Below are 25,699 nucleotides of genomic sequence, written 5' to 3'. Positions count from 1 at the left end.
AGAAGGGGCCGGGATTCCTCGAATGACATTGACTTATTCTCTATCCTGCCTCCTCTGCTCCCAGCCTCCCTGTTTGTCCTGCGACATTGAACTACAAACAACACTGAACTACAAACGGCATTCCAAACACACCATGCTGCTTCGGTTCTTACATGGTTTCCAATTACTCGGGTCCCTTTGGTGCCCTTTAATCCGGCTGTCCCACCTCGCCCTTCAAGACAGTTCAAGGTTCGCATGCCCCTGGGCGGGCCTCCTCTGCTCCAGTTGGGTTACCCTCTGTTTGCAGGGCACCCTGAGGACACCCACCTGTATCGCAGCATTGAACGTGTTCACGTGTCAGTCCATTTAACTGTAGGGTCTTCTAAGGCAGAAACTCTTTGCTCATCTTTCTGTTTTCATATCTAGCATAGTATTTAGACCATACTAAGCAACAGTGGGTATTTGTTGGTTTTGTATAAATTTCACTACACAATTCACTAAGACAATACTACCTGTTCACAAGCTAGCATGCTAATGGCTGACCACAAACCAGAAGTTTAACTGGCGTAAGTTAGAAGTTAACTGGCGTAAGAAGTTCGGTATTTATTCTGCTGTAGCTCCAAAGTTCCATCTTTAACTGAATGGCTGATGATTGTGATTAAGGATTCACTTTAATTTTTTGTATCCAGTTGAGTGTCACTCACTTCATAGGAAACCTTTCTGTAAGTACATGCGACACCACAGACTGCATTCATCTTGTAACGGTAAAACCTCACAGCACACAGTTGGCATGACTGTGCGTGAGCTTGAACTGCCTACAGGCACAAGTGTGGAGCGTAAGCTCTGCGACCTGAACGTGAACCATTCCAGGGAAGCCAGCCTTGTGAAAGAGCTTCCTTTTTTGTTAGGTTCGTTTTCTTCTTCCTTCAACAACACCGGAATTGAAAGAAAAGAAAAGGGAATGTCTTACCCTCCAAAATTTCTGTAAACTCTGCCCTGCAGGGCCGTGCATTAACCCCCGTGCCCACCTGACCCTCGTGTTTTCCTCCCTTCCCTGTGTCGCCCTTTGCACACCCTTTGCACACCCCAGAGCGTCGGTCCTTTGAAGGGCTGCTTATCTACCCACCTACGACTTGTGTACTTTCTCAGCTTATCCCTGCGCGCAGCAAGCACGGTTTGAGGGGGGAGAACAGCCGAGCACACGTTTGTTTTTGATGGTGTCGTTACCAGGCTGAGATAAGCTTTACCAGTTCCCTGAGCGACACAGATGTCAGAGTGCCCAGGCGGAGCTTGGACAGTTTCCTTTTTTCTCCAAAGGATAACATGGTCATGTCATTTAACTGTTTTTTGGGGGTTTGTTTTTTTTGAAGAAGAATAAGAAGGTTTTATGATTGTCGATCCCACCCATTCAAGGAAAAAAAAGACCTGGATTTCCAAACCACACCTAAATGATTCTAGGATTCTCTGTACCTTGCAACCTGTAGAAAATAGTTTCTTCCAAGCTGTGCTGAGCGTCAGGTGGGGCACAAGAAACAGACGATTCCTCTTACATTGAGATCATGGGCGGGCAGGGGGGACTGTGCAGTCAAGCCATTCTCTTTGTAATGAATCAGAATTAATTTCATGCCATTTTCTGATGTTTAATAAACCACCTTTCCTGTGTGTTAGTCTTGGTTCCCACCTAGAATACAAGTCTCTGGCTGCAGGGGCTGTGTCTTGTTTTCAGTTCTGTGCTCAGCCCTGAAAGCCTGTGCATTGCCCTGTAACAGTATAGGTCACCGCGTGGGTTCTGAGAGCATCTTTCATGTGGTGCTCATCACAATAATCATGGCTCTTTTGAGAGCCTTTTGGGTACCTTTTTGCATGTAAATGAGGTTGAACTCCCTTTGGGCAGGTGTTTGAAATGGACAGTCTGGTACTTGGAACTCAACTTTCCCCCAAAACAAGTCCCTAGTGGATTTGAGAACCCACAACAGAATTTGAAACACTTTTCAACTTCTGGATTTTTCCCCTTTTTTTGTATACATGATACGAAAATTCTGCTTGACTACCAGTCTGTTTATTAGGTGCTACTCTCTCCCTCCAATTACCTGAGAGGCTGCTCCTTAACGTGACTGTCTCCATGGAGTGCGTAGGATGATTTTCAGTAGAACCAGCTGCAAACAAAAATACTGTCAGGCAAAGGTAAATTGAATGAGCCTCCACTTTAATGTTTAAATAATGTGGCTCATTGCTAGGCAGACATAACATTTCATAAATACAGTCCGAGGATGGTTTATTTAATGATGCAAGTTGCTTAGCTAGCGTAGGCAGAATTATCCAGGAGGGTTTCTGTCAGAGTCCTCAGATTCTTGCCTGGCTGGAAAGTTGCCTGTGACATTGGAGCCAAGTACAGAAAAGAAACCCATGTCAGACAGTTTCCAGAAGGCACTTGATGAAAATTAACAAACTGAACAGTGAACCCATCTTCACTGGGACACTCTTAAGAAAGTCTGTAGTTGGCTTCGCAGAAGGAGGTCGACTGTGCACGTGAGTTGTCACAGCTCATGTGCCACGTCCTTCTGCCGACACCCTCTTTGTCCCAGGGTGAGGTGGTCGGGTCTCCCTTCCCCCCGTGCCAGACATCCCCCACCTGGCCCAGGGCACGCTTCGGAATGTGGTGTATGGTTGCAGCTCTGTAAAAACCCACATCACGGTGTCAGTGCCGTCTGTATTCTGAAACTGCTTTTCAAACATCAGTGCCTTTGAGACTAATCTTTCCATATTTTCAGAGAGGCTTTATCTTTTTTATAGTAGATTCTTCTTTAAATGTGCAGTACAGTTTCTGTTTTAAAAAATAATTGTTCATAAGGCCTTTCCTTCTGTCCTTCCTCACCCAGTCTCTCATTTTTTCCTGAAAATGTCGAAGCACGTTCCTTCCTTTGGATTTATCTTGGTATTGAGTGCAACTGGTTTCCAGGAAGTCAGATTTGCTTAGAAGGTTCCTAACCAGGGTAAAAGAACCAATGAGTTCTTTCCGTAGAGGTTTAAAATAACTACTTAACATTTACTTGATAAAAACTCTATGATAGCCAAATTAATATGTGGTAGTTTCCCACAAAGTGAATGTTGGAGAGAAGCATTGGGATGTTCTAGTTGGGTAGAACTGATGTCCAAATTAGGAGACATTCCCAAGGCAAAAACATTGTCATTCGTGGCGATGATTCAGGGATTTGTCTAACAACTACTCCTCCAGTACCTTCCTAGAAGAAAGTATGCTCTCTGAGGAGACTGATGTGCGTGGCGCATTAGCTGGAACTCTCCTAGAGCTGCCTGCCCTGATCCTGTTGTTTTGCTTCTGTGGGAGACACACACACACACAGAGGCCACGCGTGTTTTCAGTGCTGCAGGAGTCAGTGTGACCACCCATCTCCTTCTGGACCTTTCTATGACATTAACAGAGTCTGAACAAGTTCCTGTTTGCTAAAGGCAGAAGGTAAAAGAAAAAGTGTCCAGTCACTGGATATGTGAGTGCTTGTTAGAGTCTCAGAGTGTGGGTGTGACTCTGTCCCATCGCCCAGAGCTTCGTCAGTGCGGAGGAGGAGCTCCAGTGAGGTGCGCATGTGACTGCTGGCCGACTCCCCCCATCCAAAGACCTTAGCTTGTTTTACATCTTTTTTCTGTGTTACTTCGACTTTTCCGTTTGGGTCTATGCCCAGTAGGGCTTCAAAACTGCTCTTACCACATTTCATAACCCTGTGTATAAAGGTGATACTATTAGGGCGTTACCCTGGGCCAGGAGGTAAAAAGGTGTAACATTTAGAAGAAAAATTATGACTCTAGTAAAAAGACTAGACATCTTTCAAGAGTTTTTATTGCCCGTTTTCCCCCTGAATGCTCGTCTTAGGCATTGTTACTCTGTAAAAAAAGAAAGTTTTGGCAGCTGTAGGGCAAAGAAGTACTTGCGAGACGTGAGCGGTGCTCTCCCGACGATGCGATCATACCTGTGGGGCTCGGGCCTGCTCGCGTCTCCCTCACCCGTCACCTGTGTGCGCAGGGGAGTGCAGCTTCCCTGCACGTGTTGCAGAGACGTCCTCCCCGAGGGCTGCACTCTCAGGCGCAGGCATTGTCACCCAGGCCGCAGTGCTGTAGCAGTCCCGGGCGGCCCGTGGGCTTGGAGCTTTCTTACAGATCTCAAGTTCAAACTCATTCTCCACCAAGGAGGGAAAGTCTGGTTTTTAGAATGTGACAGGGGACCACAACTGGCCAGATGCCAGTGCTTTAGCTAAAGACACTTTGAGTGGCACACCAGGCTTACAATGGGGCTGCCTTCTAGTCCTTGTTACTGCCTTCGATCACATCCAGGCTACAGCAGACTCTGCGAACAGGTTTCACATCTTTTCACCGTCAGGTTCTCCCAGGGAGGGATGATAAGTAATGGAGAAAAATTTCATTAAAGCATGAGGATCTTGGGTGGGGAATGTAGGTGTTACTATGAAACAGTTTTGTAAAAGGCAGTCGCCAGTAACTTCATCGTTAACTACAACCTGAACATTTCTCCTGCCATCGCCAGCTTGTTAAATCCCACAGAGTCAGAGATCATGGAAAACAGGCCAGTTCCTAGCAATGTTTATAACTTCTGAACACAAGTCCCTCTCCTCAGAACTTAATAATTCAAAGGCAAGAGGAGGAACCATAATTAAAATGTGAGCTCCTCCTGTTACCATAGTAATAATAATAGCTAATATTCATTGAGCTGTCCTAGCACTTTGCATGTTAATCGTAAGTCTTCTGAAGTAAGTACTATTACTTTCCCCATTTCCCACGTTACGAAACCAGACATGTTAAATAGCTTGCCCAGAGTCAGTAGCTAATAAATGGCAAAGCTAACTTTCAAAGGGAGACGAATCTAGAGGTAGTATGTTGGCCACTGTATAATCTGACCGCCAGTACAGCTGCTAGCACTGAGATTGGGGAGATACTATTAATACACGCACACAGATGTTCACGCAGTGTTACAGCTATATGTGATTAAGGGAACTATATGTGATTGTGATCCCTTTTCGAATAGAACATCATGTAACAATTTTTTTTAAATGATTCTATTAAAAAGGGAGGCAAAGGCCCATCATGTAAATAGTAGAAGAAGAGGACCTAATGTTGCAAACATGAAAAAACAAATACAGACTTAGAAACATAGACTAGCAAAGTATTTATGTTAGCGTAAAGAAAGGATTGCATTTTTATTTTTTACTTAACCTGACGTTAACAATGTTAAACAAGCATCGTCTTACTGACAGGGCCAGCTGAGTGGGAGATGGGGCCACTGCGTCAGGGTCGGGAAGGCAGAGGGAAACCCACCCAGGGCCTGTGGAAGGACAGGCGTCTGCAGAGAATCTGGAGCTCTTGAGTTCTGGTTGAACGGGACGCAGGGTTCAGTTAGAAACTAAGGGACTAAAACAGGAAGGGGACGTCATTTGTGCACACACACCAAAAAAAAAAAAAAAAAGATGATTTCTATGGAATCCTTAGGTTGAGTTTTTTAAAACCAGACCCTCAGATGTTTCCTTGCATGTTGTTAGTTGAGGAATTTTTGAGAGTACATGACATTATCAAAAAGAAAGCTAATTACAGTTGCTGAGTGGACTAGTTTTCCACAACTGAAGGGAAAGCTTCTATCAAGGGCCGTTTACCTTTTATAGAATGTTGATTGGGATAAAATACTACATAACTAGAAAAATGGGAGTTTAGAAGTAGCAATTTCTCCAGCCGTTAGAACAGAGTGAGGAAAAGGTCCGACAGAGAGCCTGAGTCTCCTGAGCCCCTTGATTAGATGTGTGAGGAGAACTTCTAGGTCAGATCATAAGCTTCGTCAAAGTGGGCATTCTAGAAGCGATTCGTAGTGTGGGTGTCCAGGGGAGACATTTGAGCATAAATCACTGTAACGTTGGAACTTTAGGAGATAGAGAAGCAGACTATGTGCCTGAGATGTGCAGTGAGTCATCATGGGGATCACCCGGATGGACGGCCCACGTTCCCTTAGGGGAGGTGTGGTCAGTGCCACCAAGTCAGGCATTTTGTAAAAGATCATCCCACTTGCAAAGCCCTGTTGAGGTCGTACGGAGAATCCAGTGATGCAGTTACTCTCGGTGGCTCTTAGGACGTGCTGAAGAAGGTCAGAGCAGTGTTTGCATTTGGGGCATTGCCTGTGAAGGGAATACAACAGTTGTTATGCTTTTGGAGGTGCGTGTTCCTGTTGGTTGTGATGAACAAGAAAATAACTTTTCTGTCTTGGATAAGAAGAGAATCTGACCTGAAATATCTTACCAAGAAGAAGAAGAAATTTTTTGGATCCTTGGGTTGAAATTTGTAAAGGAAGAGCTCCAGATATTTACTTGCATGTTGTTAGTTGAGGAATTTTGAAAGTAGGCAACTTTCTCCGAAAGACAGCTGATGCGGTCATGGAGTGGGCTAGTTTTCCACAACAGATAGAGAACCTTCTGTCTATGACACCGCATTTTACAGAATGTTGATTGGAGTAAAATCTGAGGCACTTCCTTTACAAACCCCAAAGACTGATTAATAAAAGGGAAATTCAGCTTAGAATACTCTGCATATTTGGTAAAATAAATCAATTGGGGTAACTTTATATAATGTTTATATCACTTTAACCCAGAAGTATATCTTAAATCATAAGTCATTTGGTAGAACTTTTTGCAATTATTGTTTTGTGCAATAAGGAACAGAATTGCTCACCTAGAAAAGTGGCCATACGGTTCATACTAATTTTTTAAACTTGATATACCCAAACTTAGCTGTTGAGTATAGTCATACTGCTAGCATTCATGGCACTTCCTTTTCTGCAGGCCAGCCCTCAACATGTTCCAAAAAGAACAGTCAGGGAGGCCACGTGAGGACTGGTCTGTAGAACAGTCAACATCACATAGCATCTCCCACTCTTTCACCTGGAACCTATGTATTAGGCTCCAAAATGCAAACTAGACTATTCCCTGATTTGGAATAAGCCACAGGATATGCCAGTCAAATAAGAATCTCATTCTGTAACAAGCTTGCACACACTTAAAAACAAGTGGGCCATGATCGATCTGGGTATGTATTTGTGTTTTGATTCAAAAATATAATTGAAATCATCTAACCCTTGTTCAGCTTTATGGGAGCATGTATCTTAAAGAAATTTCCTCATATTTGCTCTCCTGGAGCACATGGTACAATCTATGTAATGAATAAGGTATTAAGAACTTACAGGGTTAAACTGTTCCTTATAATGTCATCCAAGTACACGGAGCAGCAGCTGTAAAATAGAGCTGTTCCTGTGTCAGAAGTATTTTGCTTCTGGGCGGCATTTCTATTAAACATCTCTAAAAACAGTGCCCTGTCCCATAAATGATTAAGTGGGTTTCCATAAGATTGGGTACACTCTCACCCCCATTGGATTACAAGCCTGTTTTATCCACCAGTGTATCCCTAATTCTTAACACTATACCTTACACTTAGTAGACACTCAAAATTTCAACTGCTAAAAAGGTCAAAGGGACTGGTAGTAGAGCAAAGCGGTTAGACTTTGATGTGATACTGCTTCCCATCGAATACATCGCACTCCTATATGTTTTCAGCGGACTCTGTTGTCACCTGAGATTGTTTTTCTTTGACAGGGAGTACTCTAGGTAAATGGAGATGTGTTGGAAGCACCTTACCTTAGGTAGGGACACTTGCCCTTTCAACAAAGGTGGCATTTCTGCCCTGCCAGGGATTGCTACCAACTGCTTTCATTCACACCTACCTGCAAGTAAACACCCTTTTCCCTTTTTTTTTATTATTTTAAGTTAAATTTCAGTCCACGAGCTAGTCTTTATAATGCCTCCAGATAAAAACATTTCCTTAAGATGAAGTTGCACAAAGTGCCAGCACCACAGAATTTATCTGTCTCTTGCCCTATGAAGTTATGGGAAGGCAGAATCCTGAAACCTCAGATGTCATTTGGAGAAAACATTTATTGCCATAAGGACCTTTCTTGATTGGTGGAGAGTGAGATCTTGCTTCCTTTTGTCTGAGTTCTTGATTTATTCTTAGAAGTCAAGGTGAGACATCCAAGGTCATAGCCCACGGATTCTTTCCTTACTCTCAGTAGGGTTTGCTTTTTTTATCCTCTCCTTTGCTTTGAGGTCTGTATTCTCTTGGACCTAGTTTCCATCTGTCCCTAAATGGCCCAGGCGTAGAATTAAAAGCATCATCAGTGATTAGGAAGCTCTCTGGCTTCATTGCTTCTATTCACTTTCCTTCCATGACTGTTGGTAAGGGTAGAAATTTCCATAAGCCAGTACCTTTTTTTTTTTTTTGAAAAGACAAAAAGAGTAGCTCATCCACTGTCTAGGATTTGGCCCTAGTCCATTTTCTGGCACACCCATTTTGCCTTAAATGGAATTTCCTTGTTCAGGTAAACCGGTAGGGTGTGGGGTGAGGCTGGAGTTTAAAGGAAAACAAAGGACCCCTTTGTGAAAGGGAGGGCTGAGGCTCCCATATTCTCACCTCCAGGTACTCACATCACAATTGTCTTTCAGAAGTGCACTTCCCCACCCTCCCCCCACCAGTCCCTCTGCCCTCTGGAGGGGGTCCCGCCTGGAAGAGGAGAGGAGAGTCAAAGGGCTTGACAGAAAGACAGGAGGATTTGCGGTTGGAATTTATGTTGTGCTTTGTATTTTGTCAGAGAAGTGTTGAGAGACACTGTTGCTTTCACCCTGTCATTAGTGGGTGGGTAATAGTGATATAAAATAAGAGATCAATTAGGATAATAAAAGGCAAAGGAGAAAGGAGTAAATTTTCCACAAGTAATATTTTTCTCTTCATGGTTATTTAACTTTGAAATAGAACTTGAAAGTAGTAATCACAGTTCTGTAGTAGACAAAGGACGGAATGAGAACCAGACAGGAAGGTGTGATTGCCTTTATTGCGCTAACTAGAATCATACAGAAACATGCACCATTTTCAGAAATACACTGCTGTTTCCATTATAGAAAGGCAAAAAAAAGTCATGGGTGGCCTGGTCTGCGTTCATCTCTATCTCTATATCTCTCTCTCTCCTTTTTTTTAAAAAAACAGATAATGTGTATGTATCCCTGAGGGAGTGTCTGCGTCTTCTGCTTGCCTATTTCTTGAGTTGTTCTTTGGACCATCTTACGATGCAACACTAAGTGGATGATTAGGGCACAGAAAAACCTTTAAATAGGGTGTTCACTTGTTTTCAGCTTTACAACAGCTATCTTCAATGCTGTATCCCAAAAATAAGCAAAGGAGACCTATTTGATTCATTCATTCATTGAACCAAGATGTAATGAGCGCCTACAACACGTCAGACCCTTAGGCACTGGGGATACAGCGACGAACAAAACAGATGTCACTGCCCGTGGATCTTGCACTCTAGAGGGGAAACAGACACCAAGCCAGTCAGCACACTCACTGGTTGTTACAAATGCTCTGAGTAAAAATGCGTGCAAGGGGTGTACAGCGGGATTTGTGTTCTTCTGGGGAAGCGAAGGCCTTTCTAAGAAATTATATGGGAAGCTATGGGAGCGTTTTTAAGGTGGGGGGAGGAGAGGACAACATGACCTTATTTGCACTGGGAGGTTTATAGGGGTGGAATTGCAGAGGGCCCAGGGTAAAGGAAAGCGTATCTTCACTTAGGTGGTAGGAGTGCATCAGAAGAGCCCTGTGCTTCCTCAGAACAGATCTTTAAATGTTGTCATTACACTCTGATTTGAAAAGAATGGTTGATACATTCTTCACTCATTAATATAAGGGTCTGAGTAAACTTGCCTTGAAGTACTATCAGTTCCCTTATAGCACTCACACTGCTCCTATTAGAAAAGAAATTCAGTTACATTTTGTCATTCACATACACATACAATGTTGGTCTCTCATTATTTCTGTTTATTCAGCTCCTACAGAACCTTTATTGTGTAAGTTTGCGGATGGAGGACAGAAGAAGAGACAGAACCCAAACAAATACATCCCCAATGGAAGACCGTGGCATAGAGAAGGAGAGGTGAGACTTGTAAGTTCTTCCTTAAAACTCTAGTGTGGGTGTATAATTGTGAAAGCCTATGTGACCAGTTACTACAGTGTTCTAACTGAATCCAGATAATGTCAGATTAAAACTCTGCCCAGTGGATGTGGTGCTGAGAGAGTGATGATTTGCCAGGTGGACAGATGGTGGAAACAGCTATAGTTTGTAGTTAACTACACGTAAAGTAAAAGAGCACTTCAAATGTTATGGATCTTTAGATTGGCTTAACATTTACAATTATTCAGAAATCATTCTAAACATGATTAAAATTAATAGTATTTTGTCATTGAGGAGTTTTTTTGCCTAACTATTTCTAATAATCTTACCTTTTTTTTTTAAAGTTCAGTTTCTTAATAAAAATGTTGGGCCTCCATTTCCCCATGTGTATTTTCGGTGAATTGTCTGTGTGTTTAAAAGTAACATACTGGTTCAAGAATGGCTAGGGAGGTGCCATCTAGTGAACATGGCCAGAATCTGCCCAGCGATAACCAGTAGCCACAGGCAGCTGTGGGAACACCTGAAATGTAGGCGGTATACTGGAGAGACTCGGTTTTCTGTTTAGTTTGAAATTACTGCATGTGGTTAACGGTAACTGCATGGGACGGTGCAGATCTAGAGTTTCATCCTCATACCGCGTTTATGACTGTGTTTCTCCAACAGAAACTCCTCCTGTTATGAAATGCTGCTAAACTGTCACTGTTTTATGTTGCCATGACTCTACAAAATGGAATTTTTTAATCGTGCCTTTGCAGATGTTTCTCTCTTTTTCATTCCCATAGGCTGGAATGACACTTACTTATGACCCAACCACAGCTGCTATACAGAACGGGTATGTCATTAAGATAAATACATAATGGCTTGAGGGAAAATGTGAAGGTGGAAAATATCAGATGTATGTTCCGTGAAATACTCCACTTAAAGGATTACTTAGTGAAGGCTTTTGTGTTTGTTCTAGATTTTACCCTTCACCGTACAGTATTGCTGCAAACCGAATGATCACTCAAACTTCTATTACACCTTACATCGCGTCTCCTGTGTCTGCCTACCAGGTTTGTACATCAGGACTCATCGGGAGCGTGACTGCTTGCCGACCGCGAATCCCTGCTACGTTTTTGTGTGTCTTAAAATTCTGACCATTTATAATGAAACTTAGGTCAAGTGCTCTGCAGCTTGGATACCTGATTTAGAATAAGCTGCTTTCTATTCAACAAAATGATGTACGTTTTATGTATATGAGGATGTAAACCAGGGGAAATGGGTGTCAGTTGTCAGTCCTTGAAATCATAGCATTTCAGAGTTGGGATGAACCCCACTGCTTCCTCACTGTGAGCCCCGCTGTTCGACACCACGTGTCCCAGAAATCGAACCTTAAACAGAATTGCCGTCAAGTGAAATACAGAATAGGTGTGCACACTTATCTGTGTGTCTTCCCCAGCAGGAACTAACAAAAGAGCAAGTAAACTTGCTAATAAAGAAAGATACGTCTTTACTAGGTAACATTAAGTGAGCATACAGTGAGACTTTAGGCCTAAATAAATAAAGCAAAAAGGTTACTGCCTGTTTAGGTTGTTTTTGTGAGGAAGCTTTATCTTAAATTGAATTCCCAACTTAGAACCAAGATATCGTTAAGCACCTTGTTATAATATCAATTTGGTTTTATTTCAGGGTTAGGTCCTGTTCTTCGTGAACCCCGGGGTACATGCGTTTCTCTTCTTAGCAGAGCGGCTCTGACAGGGTTGCCACCTCGGCCCAGACAGGCCCGTTATAAGTGATTTCCATTTCAGACAAGTAGGAATATAGTTCCCTTTAGTTGACTGTTGAAATTCTGTGTAGTCTTGTTTTTAAAACAATTGAATCAGATGTCGTAGCCCTGATTTCTGGGGTTAGGGGGTTGCAGTATCTAATAACTGTGTTTATTTTAATTCTGCAAGCCTCAGTTTCCTCATCTTTAAAATGGGGATAATAATAGTTTCCATCTCCTAGGCTTGTTATGAGAATTAAACGAGTATGTGTAGAGCTTGGCGCATTATCCTGGCATATCATTAGCGCTCAGTAAATGTAAGCTCTGGTCATCATCATCATCACCATTAATGTGCAGGATTAGCTGGCTGATGAGAACATATTCATTATACTTTTTTAAAGTGATGGGTTGGTGAACATAAGCAATATCTTAAAGGTGGTTCGAAGTTTAAGAACATAAAAGTAGTCTTGAATGCCAAAGAGCAGTGATTAAATGCACTGAAACTGAAGTTTTTTAACATAGTATTCACAGCCTCCCTCAGGTTTTAGGTTCTTTTCTGCTCCTTTCCCTAAGTTGTCTCTTATTTTTTTTCTCTTATTTTTATGCTGGTGTTTTAATCTGCTGAACGTACTATTCACTCATTAAATGCCTCCTCAATCACTTTGGACTTAATATTTCTGTGTTTTCCTTGCCTGTGTAAAACTCTCAGAGGTGCTCTAGTGCATTTTCCCTAATTAACAACTCCTGTATCTGATATTGAAGGTGTCTTCTTTCTTAACTATCTTGGAACCCTCTGCCATTTATGGATATCACTAAAAATAGGTGTAAGTGAGCTTGTTCTCAGGCAAATGGAAGATTGTGCATATTAATCTGAATGTGTGCTGCTGTGGATGGATTACAGCTGTTAATGCATCCCCCTGCCACCTCTTTTCTGTGAAAGCAGTGAATGTTTTAGCCATAGAACCATTTCACAGAATTTAAAAAATTAGACTGACTTTGGGAATAGATTTGATATACCTAGCTGGAAACAGCATTTCATTTCAAAGGCCTGATTTTTTTCTCCTGGGCATCCTGTGTTTCCCTAAGATACACGGAATGTGGAACTTTTTTCATTTGCCTGACACTCTGTGCCATAACCTCAAAGACTGATTAACCCACTAAGGGCAGGGGCCCAGTAGAGTGGGCAGATGGGCTTTAGGGGATCTTTCTGTGATTTCTTTAAATTGTTTGCAAAATGTTGCTAGTGTGTGTTCATTTAGTTGGGGAAAAAGGCCTGTTTCTTTCATCAGGTTTTCAGCAGGCTCCACAACCCAAACCAGGGTAAAAAACCAATGGTAAAAAAAAAAAAAAAAAAGCATAGTGCATAAATTATTATTCCCATTTTTTAGTTAGAGAAAAATGAGGAATTATCATTGACAGCAGCTGATTTGCTGCTTAAGAAAGAAAACTGAGTTAGATGTCATGGCTCCCTAACCCCATAATGCTGTATTAGATTATTAAGATCACTGAAGCATACAAAAAATAGGAGCATCTGGCCAAATTGGGGTCTGCAGGGAGCTCCTCACCTCCCCGTGACTTATTCAGTGGAGGCCTTGTACTCGTGTCGGAGTGGGCCTTTCTCCACTAAACCACCATATGCTTCTATAATTGCATTTGAGAAATTGGCATCTGCAAGAAACCACCAAGACCCCAATGGGGAAAGGCTGCAGTCCAGATAACTGAAATGTTAACAAGGCAGAAACACTTAACTTTGGTCTGCCTTAGGTGGCAAAGGAACCCAGAGAAAACAAGTATCGGGGCTCTGCTATCAAGGTAAATCATAATGCATTCTTCCCCCATGACTCTTCCATCTCTCTATAGAACCTTTGAAGTTAACCGTGGGGGATGAGACGCAGGAGGGTTTTGTTGTTAAGAATTAGAGACTGGAACTTATCCTAAAAATTACATAGTCTCTGGAAAGCTCTGGGCATCAAGAAATAGACTGTTTCTTTTTTTTCTCTTGAATGGCAGGCTGCTTTCTTTCGCGCCACAGAATCTGACTCTCACATCTTACTTCTCAGTCCAGAGGGTCTGCTGTGTGGATGCCCTATTGACTGTAGACGTCAAGGTCTAGTTAGTGAAGTTTTTAACTTTGTAAATCTGAGTTTTAGATTTTTATTTTCCACACTAGCTAGAAATTGTTGACCACCAAACAAGATTTCTAACCCTAATGAATGTCCTGGGTATCAAAGAGGAATTAAATTTGATTATTCCTTTTAAATAACCACATACTTTATAGATTAGTACATAATAAGATGTGCTGGAATTAATTCTCCATCAGTATTCCTGAAGCACCTAGTTCATACCTTGATGATAGCACTTTTCACTATTGATTTGAGTTGTTTACTTAGCTTTCTTGCTTAGACAGTGAATTTTTGAGGGTGGGGCCCATGTCTTACTCACCTTTTCTTCCTTGGTGCCTGATACTCAGTAAATACTTCTTGAGTGGGCAAATGGAACTTGTTTTTAAATAATCATTTCATCCTATTCAGATTGACCAGTTTGCCAAGAACTCTGCCTTAATAATCTTTTTAATCATTGAGAGTATTGTTTCCTTATTTTCCTTCTGTTGATCTTAACATGATTAAAAGAGTTATAGAGAAATAGGTAATGTTCCCATGGAAATCATTGTTCCTTTCAAAATCCTCCCTTTTCCAGGTGCAAAGTCCTTCTTGGATGCAACCTCAACCATACATCCTTCAGCACCCTGTAAGTTTCATCGTAATGGCTCTGTGCTTTGCAAGTAAACCATGTACATGTTAAAACCACTCTCTGGGTTAAAACCATTTGCCAAAGAAGATTTGGCAAATTTTAAGCATGTATCATGAGAATGTACAAAGTCATTATAAAACTCGCCCTCACCTTTGTCTTTAAACAAATTGGTAGTTGACAGTAAGTTAAATTTGCAATCTATCAGAACTTAAAATATATCCCATTGGAGATGGGACACCATTTTTTTCCTCATACCAGTTTGTTGGAGAGTGTTAAATTGAGTTTTTAACTTCTTAAATTTTCTAAATTATAAGGTTTGTAAGTTGCAGAATTTTATCAGTACTTGGGATAAAACCTCTCATTTCTTTACATTATGTTTAATGCAAATGTAACGTGTTCAAAATTGATCTACAGATTTTTTTTTACTGATTTTAGAGAGGAAGAGGGATGAGGGGAGAGAGACAGAGAAACACCAATTTGTTGTTCCACTTAGGTATGCTTTCGTTGGTTGAATCTTGTATATGCACTGACCGGGGATCAACCCACAACCTTGACATACTGGGACCATGCTCTAACCAACTGAGCTTCCTGGCCAGAGGCAAGATTAATCTAGAGATTTCCATCAGAGTTACTTAGCCTCTCCATAGAAACTCTGAAATCAAAAGTAGTAACACCTTTGATAAATAAATGTGATTCCTTTAGTGACATGAGCATTTGTTACATTTATGTTTACATTATATTTAATTGAGTTACACTTCACCTTATTAGCATATTTAATGTTTTTTTTAAATGTATAAAATCCAGTTAGATGAATTAAAACATGGGTTTAAACAGTTGATAAAATAAAGGTGGAGATCAAAATCACACACACACACAAAAGCTCAAAATGCCCAACGCACTGACCTACACACTCGCCACGGGAAGGCCACATCTTTGGCCCGGAGCTTTCTAGTAACAAATGCAAAATGGGAGTCTTGGTAAGCAAGACAGCTCACAGCACTTACAAGATAAAAACAGGTCAGTTGTTCGGGAAAGGCACACTGTTCTTGACCTTAAGATGAGACAGGGGCTTCTCTCAGGACACCTAACGAAGACACTGAGGTCATGTGTGCGAAACGGCAGTCCAGGGGCGCGTTCTGAACAGAAGGTGGCTGAGATGACTTGGAAGAAGCCAATAAAGCATGCTCAGTTGACAGCACAGGAGAGGAACTCTGTGCTGTGTGTCTGTATATACACATATATGTTCCTGTGTACACACATGCATCCACACACACATATCTACCAATGTGTGTACACTTAACCCACACATACGTGGGTGTTCGTGGCAATGTGTGTCCCTCTTGTGAAATGCTGGAAAGGAGCTCACTTTTCGGCAGGGGGTTCCCAGTAGTAGCAGTTCCTACAGATGAATGGGGAAAGGGGCAGGGCACTCCCTCAGCACATCCTGGGCTTCTGCGTCAGTTCCATGTTACCATATTCTTTTTGATGATGCACATTAAACCTTTAAAAAGAAAAAATTTTTATGAGATATATTAACAACAAACTATTTCTGACACACATCTATATTTCCTTGGCAACTTTTAGAGACAAAGCTGCGCATATCTCAGTTTAACATATTTAAAGAGACAGTAGTGTGCAGGAGGCTCCTATCTGAGGACTCATTTCCTTTCCCACCCAGACCCGGACTGCCTGCAGCCAGACCTGCAGTGCCTGCCCGCACATCAGTCTCTGCCCTCGATTGCGATTGCGTACCTAACAACAATAACAACAGTGTATTTAAGGGATAAGTCCAGTACATTGATACCAAAAACTTAGCATTAATCTTGTAGTGTTAGAACAATCGTATGCTCGGGTAGTTGGGTGATTGCAGAAGTGCGAGGGATAGTGTCATCTATAAGGATATTATGTAGGGTAAATCAGAGAAAATGCGAAAGTCCAGGAATAGAATTAAATTCTGGTTTTTGCAGTCGCGTGCCTGCCATTGTGTATCATTAGAAACGATGATAATGACAGTCATCGTTATGCAGTAACAATGCAGCAAGTTAGGCAAACACGTATAATGGAGTGTTAGGTTAAAAGCAGAAGGCCAGGACGTGAAATTGTTTGTGCACCTTCCTTACAACTCTGTAGAACATGCCACGGTCAGAATCGGGGCAGCAGGACCCTGACGGTGCCAGCAGTGAGGTAGGACAGAGGGGCTGGGCGATGTGTGTATCAGCTCACCACTGGATTGCACCAGCCCAAACTCCTGTCTGTTTTTCTTAAACTATATTTAACTTTTAATGACTAGAGTTTTTTAATGAAATTGGGGAATCTGAAATTGGTTTATTCATTGTATCTGAATTGGTGCCCCCACCGACCCCAAATTGTCACTGAAAGTGCCGGGAAACACTGAGGGAATGAAGAATGTGATCTTGACCCTAACAGCCTGGTGTTGAATCGAATGACTGTCTGTGTGGAACTTTTTTCTTTAACAAAAAACTGTATTTATAATACTTGATATATTATTTTGTGGCCTCATAAAACATCAACTATCATTTATTTTAAAAAATAATTAAGCCTTTTACAACCCTAGCCAGGCAAAAATAATTTGCATTTCTTGCTACAGCTCCTCCTGCTGGACTAGCTTGCTTTACAGTTAAGTGAAGGCAAAGGGAGAGATGTTTAACACAGGGATTTCTGTGGAGCAAGTGCTCTTTAAAAAGTCTCAGGAAGCATAGTCCAGAAGATTTTAAGAAAATTATTTATGATACCATTTGCAAGTTTGAGGGAAAGTTATTTTTGCTTTATATTCCTCAACAAACAGGCATTTCACTTGCAAAAGGTGATTACAGAATCTTAACCCCTCCCTCTTACATCGTATCTTCCATTGCTCTTGTCTCTGACTTCCCAGGGTGCCGTGTTAACTCCCTCGATGGAGCACACCATGTCACTACAGCCTGCATCTATGATCAACCCTCTGGCCCAGCAGATGAGTCATCTGTCACTAGGTGGCACTGGAACAGTAGGTGGCAAATTCATATCGTCTGTCCCAGCAAACAGAGGAGTGTAAATTAATGCAGCCTGGGCCTTCCTTATGAATCACAGGCTCTATGATATCAGTGATTATGTCTGACCCCCTAACACCCTCCCAGGTTGCCTTCCTCATAGTAAATACTCAGATATTTCTTGATTAATTGATACCCTAAACGTTGGTCCTGTGTGTATCTCTTCTCTGCCTGAATGTAGCACCCATACATGACTAACCACATCCAGCCCTAGTGACCGGTGTCATTCATTCACACTGGCGGACCTGGTCTCGTGAAGGCAGGGCATTTCTCCTCACGTATCTCTATTGTGGAATTGGGGGGCATTGAATCATGGTCTGTGTACTGAACTATTTCCCAGAGTCCAGGGAACTTAGTTGGGTACTGAGGTTGAGCTGATACCATACCAGATTAGCCTCCAGGGTTGACATGGGCAGCATCTGGCTATGACCATCAAAGGCTTTTAGTTCAGGCCACACCTGTGACGGCTTAGAAGAACAAACGGTGGTGTGTTTGCCCCACTTACTTTCAAAACTAGCAGCAGCTTCTTGAAGGCTAAACCAGGGCCACACACATCCAATGAGACTGACTAGAAAGCTCTCCTGCCTTTGGAAAAAGAGGGCTGTCATCGTCAGGAAAGCACAGGTTCATTTTCTATTCTGCAGTGACCTGTTGAAGTTCTAGTAAGTCATTTACCCCTTGGGTCTCCACTTACAGAAACAATTTTGGATGCTAGTTCAGGGGGCTGCTGGAAAATAATGAGGCTGTTTGAGGAGACATCTCCTAAAATAGCACATTAATGATGTTGAATTATTGAGGATGAGAAACCTTAATGATCTTCACCCATGTGCTTCTTTGTTAGGAAATCCAAAGAAAGGTGGGGTTTCTACTTTGACAAATTCAAAAAGTACAAACATTCGCTTTGCCTTTTTTATGGTTCATTGAGGTATACTAATTAGACATTGAGCCCATTTAAATTTCTTCCTTGAGACTACCAAATACTTGTCGTCCCCTCTCAAAATTCACCGAGTATTCAGGATTTTGCATGGCTTGTCCTGGCCCATCTGACCATGTTCTTCCTTCCAGTACATGCCTGCAACGTCAGCTATGCAAGGAGCCTACCTGCCGCAGTACACACACGTGCAGACGACGGCAGTTCCTGTGGAGGTTGGTACAGGCCGTCCAGTGGCCGTTCTGGAGATGAATAGTTTCAGAAACGAGTAAATTAGGTAGAACTCAGAGAAAACCCAACCAGAAGTCAAACATCCGCCTAAAGCTCTGAGTTTAGTGGGAGCACACATGTGTACCTACAGTTATCTTTAGCAACTCAGTCTAATTCTCTGCATACAGAGTAGTGTAGTGACACCGAGGCCATACCCCTGAGACTCCCAGAAACGATTTCCAAGCTTGTAACACACATTGTCACCCCTTCCAGGCTCTGTCTTATCTCCCATAAAATGGTGCTTACAGGCAAATTCAGATGAAGCTGGAATCTGTAATTCGAGTATCAAAGATTGTATCAGTAATAATAACAAAAAGCCATCAGTCATAATTAAGATACTTGGGAAAAGCTGATGTTTCAAAACTTTAACAGGGGTGAGAAACAAAGCATACCTGGTTTTATAGAAGCTGTTAGTAGAGCAAAATAACTCTTTGTTCTTGTTACGGAAGATACTAATATGATATTGATATGAAAGGAGTCTGACATTTTAATTAAGATTTGAATAAAGCTTGGACAAAACAGCATTTTCCAGCAAAGTACCCTTGAAACTCCAAGGAAATTCATCAACCCAATCAATCCCACCCTCTGGGCAGAGCCCATGGGTTCCAGTTCCAAAAGCAGCCCTGGGACTGTGGCTAGATGTTGGGGGCAGGGGTTTCCAGACGGTTCTTGTTTTGTTTGCTTCTGATTCATTTAACGTTGTGCAATTATTGACAGTCATAGTTACCAGAACCCAAAATCTCTTATCTACAGTTCTGAAACAAGAAAAAACAACATAAAATTTTTTTAAAATTTTTAACTACTTTAGCAAAAATCTTGACCTGCACCAAAACCCAACCTGAATTGATGCAAGACAACAATGTGTACTCCACTCTGTGTGTGTTCAGTGTAGCCCTGTCAAGTGATGGGTCATGAGGCACAGCCCTAGGCCCCACTGAGGGTGTTCAGTGAGGAACGGCACATGCACACTGTATCCCAGACCCTAAAATCTGAGCACCCTGGATCCCAAGTCCCATCTGGCCCCAAGGGGTGAGATATGTTTGATAAGTTGTGTGGTGTGGTTTCCAGATTCAACTCCTAAGTGTTGGGGTGGGAGGTTCTTTGAGTCTGTCAGGTGTTTGAACTTCGTAGGGAAATAAACTTGAAAGCTCTCCATGACCTAAAGAAAATCACTTTTTAAAAACATTACTTGTAAAGAGTGCTTGTTTCGAAGACGTTGGACTCACAGTCAGATCTGGACAGCAGCATTTGGATTTCATTGCTCACATGTCTCATCTGTTCTGCTTTGTTGTAGGAGGCGAGTGGTCAGCAGCAGGTCGCTGTAGAGACGTCTAATGACCATTCTCCATATACCTTTCAACCCAATAAGTAACTGTGAGGTATGAGAGAAAGGTCACCATAACCGTAGGGCTCAGGCTAAGAAAAGTCTATATAGTTCCTTTACCAAAATTGAACTCAGAGTAACTCAGATTTTGTTCATGGCTGTCATTATGCCCAGAAAAGCCAGTGTTATCAAAATGTTAAAATTGGTGACTTTGTGGATTTGGCAGATTAAGTATTCTGCCCAAAGGGGGCTGCTTATATTGAAATCAAATGTATGTTTACTCTGTCTTCCTCCTTACCTCTTCCCAAAAACCTATAACATATTAGAAAATACCAGGGACCGAATTTGTCCTACAGTACATGTATTTTACATTTATCTTCAAATATTCACAAACTCAAGGAAATGCAGCGTAAGAGTTTGTATAACCCAACACTGCAAGATTAGCAGCATCTTGAATATGAACGTCATGTCAAAGGGTGCATCCCAGCTCTCACTTGGACCACAGATCTGAACACTTTGTACTTTGCCATGCAGATTGCGGTCAAGTAGTTGTGTGGAACTTGGGTGTCTCGTTGCTCTGGCAAAAGTATGTTGCAAGTCCCAGATTTCCAAGGCAGACTCAAAGCATAGAAAGTGACCCTCATTTCCAGAGTTTGTATTCATTAGTCTGCCACAGTGACGAACACAGCCTTTTCTAAACACCTTTATCTTTAAAACGAGAAAGAGATCACAAAGCTCGGTGGTGTGTGATACCAGCTGTACAAAAGCATTTGTCTTTTATTTTTCTCTTCCAGATATACAGAAGGGTGTTCTTACATGAAGAAGGGTGTGAAGGCTGAACAATCATGGATTTTTCTGATCAATTGTGCTTTAGGAAATTATTGACAGTTTTGCACATGTTCTTGAAGACGTTATTTATAACGAAATCAACTAAAACTATTTTTGCTATAAGTTCTATAAGGTGCATAAAACCCTTAAATTCATCTAGTAGCTGTTCCCCTGAACAGGTTTATTTTAGTAAAAAAAACCCAAAAAAAAACAAAAAAACAAAAAGAACAAAAACAAAAGATTTTTATCAAATGTTACAATGCAAAAAAAAAGGAAAAAAAAGAAAAGAAAAAAGGAAAAAAAAAAGAACACTTCAATTTTCTGGGTATGCACAAAGACCATGAAGACTTTATCCAAGTGCATGACCGGATTTTTGTGGTTTTGTTCATTTTGTGTTTGATTTGTGTTTTTTTCAGCTGTATGAAATGGGCTTTCTGACGTTCAACTAGTCCGACTTCCCCCACGGTGTTCTGTGCTTGCAGTGCGAGTGTTGCTGTAATTCAGTGTTGCCCTCAGAGTCTCTCTCTTCGCTTTCCACTTTTCTTTCATCGTAGTGTGAAGTGTCTTATCCTTTTCTATGAATTCCAATTTGCCTTAACTCTTTTGATGCTGTAGCTGTTTCAGTAAAAGTTAGTTCAAACTAATGATGTAGAATGCTTTGACCAAATGAGCTGGTCTATTATGCCTTGTAAAACAGCAGCATAGGGCTTTTAAAAGGTAGTCAATAAAAGTTGCTGACATTTTGGCTTTTTTAAATATGTAGTAGGTGTTTTTAATGATTTTTCACATAATGTGTAAGGTAGTGAAATGCAAGAAGGGAAAAATGTTTTGTGTGAAACACATTTTCTGACTGGGGAACTTTTAATAGGGTAAATCGTTTGTAAGGCTGTATGCCAACAGCTTCCTCTGATAGTTTGACTGATTTAGGATATCTGCTGTATGATGCAATGTAAAGTCCTTTTTGCCTTTTTTCAGGAAAAAAAAAAAAACCAACCTAACTTGATGTTCTAGATTTAGTGTAGGTAGTGTTGGGACTGGGGGTGGGGGCGGGGGAGGGGAGTCCCCGACTGTTTTGTCCTTCCTTTATACTAATGATAGTGCTTTAGAGTGAGAATTCTGCCTGAGATCTGGCAAACCGAAAAGTGTTGCTATTGCAACTAAATGGCAAAAGCTAAAAGTAAGGATTTATCTTCAAACATAAGCTGAGATATGGATAGAAGCAAATCGATTGGCTACTAGCTCTCTCTCTCTGTCTCTCTCTGTCTCTCTCTGTCTCTCTCTCTCTCTTTCTCTCTCTATTACGTAAATTTGAGAAATAAAAATTACTTGGCACTTTTAAAGGTAACTTCACCAAAGACCGAAGAGCCAGTAACCAGTAGCTCCAACTCGTCTCAGCATCACATCTTCTGTGCTCTTTATTTTTGCCGGACCAGTTTGCGGTTAGGAGAATGTGCCTTTTTTGTACCTTTGCATTTAGGTTTTATAATTTTAATTGATGTATGGACACACACAAACAAAAAAGCATGAAGGAAGATTTGGATCCAAGCAGTGCCACACTTTACATCATCACTACAAGTGTTCAGTGTAAAGAAAAACCAATTTTGAAACTATGAAATTCCTGATTCATAAATACACAGTTATTTCTACTTTAGTGCATATAAGATGATTCACTGTTATTAAAGCTCTTTTAGTGCATATTGCATATGTTTGAAAAGCAACGGTAAATTAAGTTGTCTTCCAAAACTGTGTACTTGTCTGGTCAACTGTGTGTGATCAGTTATCTACCTCAGAGTCTGTTTTCTTTTGTGCTGGGGCAGGTAGCTGGCCCTCCCTGTTTCCACAGACCAAATCCTCCTAGCTCAGGAGCTAGGCCTAAGCAGTTATGTCTTTCAAGTGTTTTTTTAGTTCTTAAATTTTATGCTTGTATTTGATTATAGATGTCAGTGACATTTCATAGTTTCAAAAGTCCTTGCTGCTCTGAGAAGTGTAGATTCTATTGAAAATTACGTAGTCATAAGAGAAATGTGTTTTTGTTTTTGTTTTTGTTTCCTTTTTTAAAGTTGTGGTATTATTGGTTCTATGCTCCCTGGAATATTACTGCTTTGTGAAAGTCCAGACTGAACGCAGCGCCCTCCTTGTACCTAGTACATTTATAAACCTGGGTCTCTCACTACTTGATATTTTTGCATTAGTTAGGACAGAAATTTGATAGTTCAGTTAGTGGGGAGGGCAAGTTTGCTGCTAGAAATGTCTGAACTAAGTGCCATACTCGTCTGGGTAAGATTTGGGAAACATAACCTCTGTACATAAAAAAAAAAAAATCAGTTAAACATCACATAGTAGACAGCCATTAAATTATAAAAAAATTAATTTATGAAGAAAGACCTTTTGTACAGATTGAAAAAAAGATTTTCATAGAGATATCTATATGATCAAGAGAGTTAATTTTTTATTTTGTTTTACTAGTGCCACAAACTTGCCAGTGGTAACTTATTTGTCCGGTTCAAGATAACTCTGTAGTTTTCTTTCCTAGGACTTGTTGACTCGTTGTTAAAACGCCAAAAGACATTTTTGAACTGTACATTTGATCAGATTGTTAGCTTTTTCTGTTTTATTTCTTTTGAGACCTTTGAATAAAAAACATCTGAAATTTTATTTTTTGTCAGTTTTTTTTTCCATAGATTAAACGTGTGTCAGAATTTTATCTGACCTTCTTGAGCTCAGTAGATTGGTTTAAAAGTGAGTCAAAAATTATTTTCAATTCAGTATGTGCTTGAAATCCATTTTCTTCAAAAGAATTGGAAAAACCTGTCCGTGCTCTCTTTTTGGTCATTTCAGTCTGTGTCCAGGGACCACAGGCATCACAACTAAGCTCACCACATTCACCTCAGCCAAACGCACCTTTGGCCTGTTCTTAAAGAGCCCCCTTCTACCCTGTGACTGTGGCACTGTTTGTCATTGCCCAGCAAGGAGGACAGAATAAAAGCTATGTCCCATCAAGCAAGCACACAGGTAAGAATTTCCAGATGATCTCAAGATGATCTTATCCACACCGTGATGACCATGGGCCTCCTTAGTGACCTCACTTGGCTGTTCCCACTAGGACACAGAGGTGCAGCATTCAAGGGTGAGAAAGAACTACTCTTTCCCATATTAAGTGTCTTATGGAGGCACTCAGTACAGGAAATGGACTCCTGTTACCCACGGTGGGTTACGTGTTTTAGTGCAGCTGTACAGTATTCTTTTTCTGCTGCCCAGTGGCTCTGGCGTGGTGGTGAAAGGAGTGGACAAGAAAATACCCATCCCCTCCATTTCTGTGAGCCTCGCCTGCAACTCGGGTGGTGCAGACTGAACGACGTATGTAGGCTGCAGAGCCCGGAAAGCCTGGTACTCAGTAGCTGGCTCAGAGAAGAAGGCCCGGTCCTCTGACAGCCAGTGCTTCCACGGGAAAGATGTCAGAGCAGGAGGGAGCCGCGGCCACATTTCCTGTCCCAGTGCTCCTTCGTATGACCAACAACCAAAGCTCCTTCGGTTCTGTTTACCTGATTTTTTGCGCTCATATTTTGGAAGGTCCATCAAGGAACATGTATAAAGGACACATGAACAAAGCCAAGGGTGGGGTAGGTGTGAGGGTGGGAGGCTGGGATGGGTGGGGCCAGGAGCTGTGGTGGGGTGAAAATGGAAATGACTGTACTTGAACAACAGTAGAAAAAAACACCGAAATGGCTTTCTGTCACTGGAGTCAGGACATCTAGTGGTTTCCTTTACATAGAAACTGATACACACTTTTTCAAGATCACCTTTCTATGTAAAAGAGATGAGCACGTCAAAATGATGATGGTTCAGAAAGCTCTTGCTCATAAAAGAGGAACTGCATTGCCTTTGGGGATAAACACCTTGCACAAGGCCACGGCTACTCAGGTCATTGGCAGGACCCAGGGTCCCCTTTGTCACAGGTGGGCTGGGACCAGCATCCGAGGTGGGATTGGTTCCCACCATCCGAGAGGGGAGGGAAGAAGCTCTGGCAGTTGATCTCTGGCGTTCATATTCCCTCTCTGCATCCACAAGGATGAGTTAGAGCAGTGGGTGAGTGGGGGAGCCCTGTTTTCTCCCCACCATCCATGCCTTCTCTTTATGGGTATTGGCACCAGGTAAGTCACTGGAGCCTGAATTCCACCTCTTGGATTTCACAAATGCTGGTTAAAGGTCCACTGGAGGAGAAGTGGGCCCTCCCAGGCTGAAAGGCTGAAAGAGTGTATCTGATTGAGAGTGTTCTTACTGCACTAGAACAGCCGAAAAGGAAGAGGTTCATGGTGAGGCCATGGCCCTGTCACCAGCAGCATTCTCCCCCACCCACCAAAAAGCCTCAGAAGACGGAGAAGCTGAGGAGGGAGGAAAACTCAGAGCTCAGGGTTTAAGAAAAGCTGGGAAGCTCCTGCCCTCAAATAGCAATGTGATGAGCTAACCACCCTTTGGTCGCCAGGGAGCACGCTGGCGCCCCCACCGGCGGCCCGAGCCAGGTGGCAGTGGGAGTGGGGGGTGGCAGTGGGAGTGGGGGCTGCGAGGTGAGCGTGCGCGGCTCCAGCAGGGAGTTCCTGGCCCAGCTGAGAGGCAGTGCCATGTGCCCATCCTTCCCCACAGGATAAACATAAACTCCGCCAGGCAGTGGAATTTCAACCCTGTGAAATGGCTCCACAGTGTCCCTTGGGTCTTTGTAGAGCCAGAGAGTGTTTTAACTTGAGCCACTAGAGGGAGAATTTTGTTTTCT

General features: G+C 42.0%; 1 protein-coding gene across 8 annotated transcripts in view; it reads left to right on the top strand.

Moving 5' to 3' along the window:
• The window catches only part of RBMS1 (RNA binding motif single stranded interacting protein 1), a 206,322-nt gene extending 182,736 nt beyond the window's left edge, over positions 1–23,586 (top strand). For 4 of the 8 annotated variants that reach the window (XM_045187468.3, XM_024579877.4, XM_053918724.1 and 1 more), the window contains exons 7-15: positions 9,912–10,027; positions 10,819–10,868; positions 10,995–11,088; positions 13,545–13,592; positions 14,478–14,528; positions 17,425–17,535; positions 18,644–18,724; positions 20,074–20,158; positions 20,898–23,586. In XM_045187468.3, the coding sequence (XP_045043403.1) occupies positions 9,912–10,027; positions 10,819–10,868; positions 10,995–11,088; positions 13,545–13,592; positions 14,478–14,528; positions 17,425–17,535; positions 18,644–18,724; positions 20,074–20,151 (629 nt within the window). In that variant the 3' untranslated portion in view covers positions 20,152–20,158; positions 20,898–23,586. The remainder of the gene's footprint in view (positions 1–9,911; positions 10,028–10,818; positions 10,869–10,994; positions 11,089–13,544; positions 13,593–14,477; positions 14,529–17,424; positions 17,536–18,643; positions 18,725–20,073; positions 20,159–20,897) is intronic. The other 4 variants (XM_045187469.3, XM_024579881.4, XM_024579880.4 and 1 more) reach the window with 4 other exon arrangements.
• Positions 23,587–25,699: the final 2,113 nt, after the last annotated feature.

Source organism: Desmodus rotundus, chromosome 2 (genome assembly GCF_022682495.2).
Source record: "Desmodus rotundus isolate HL8 chromosome 2, HLdesRot8A.1, whole genome shotgun sequence".
NCBI classification, from domain to species: domain Eukaryota; kingdom Metazoa; phylum Chordata; class Mammalia; order Chiroptera; family Phyllostomidae; genus Desmodus; species Desmodus rotundus.
Note: the sequence above shows the minus strand (reverse complement) of the source record. Positions and strands in the feature narration are given on the sequence as shown.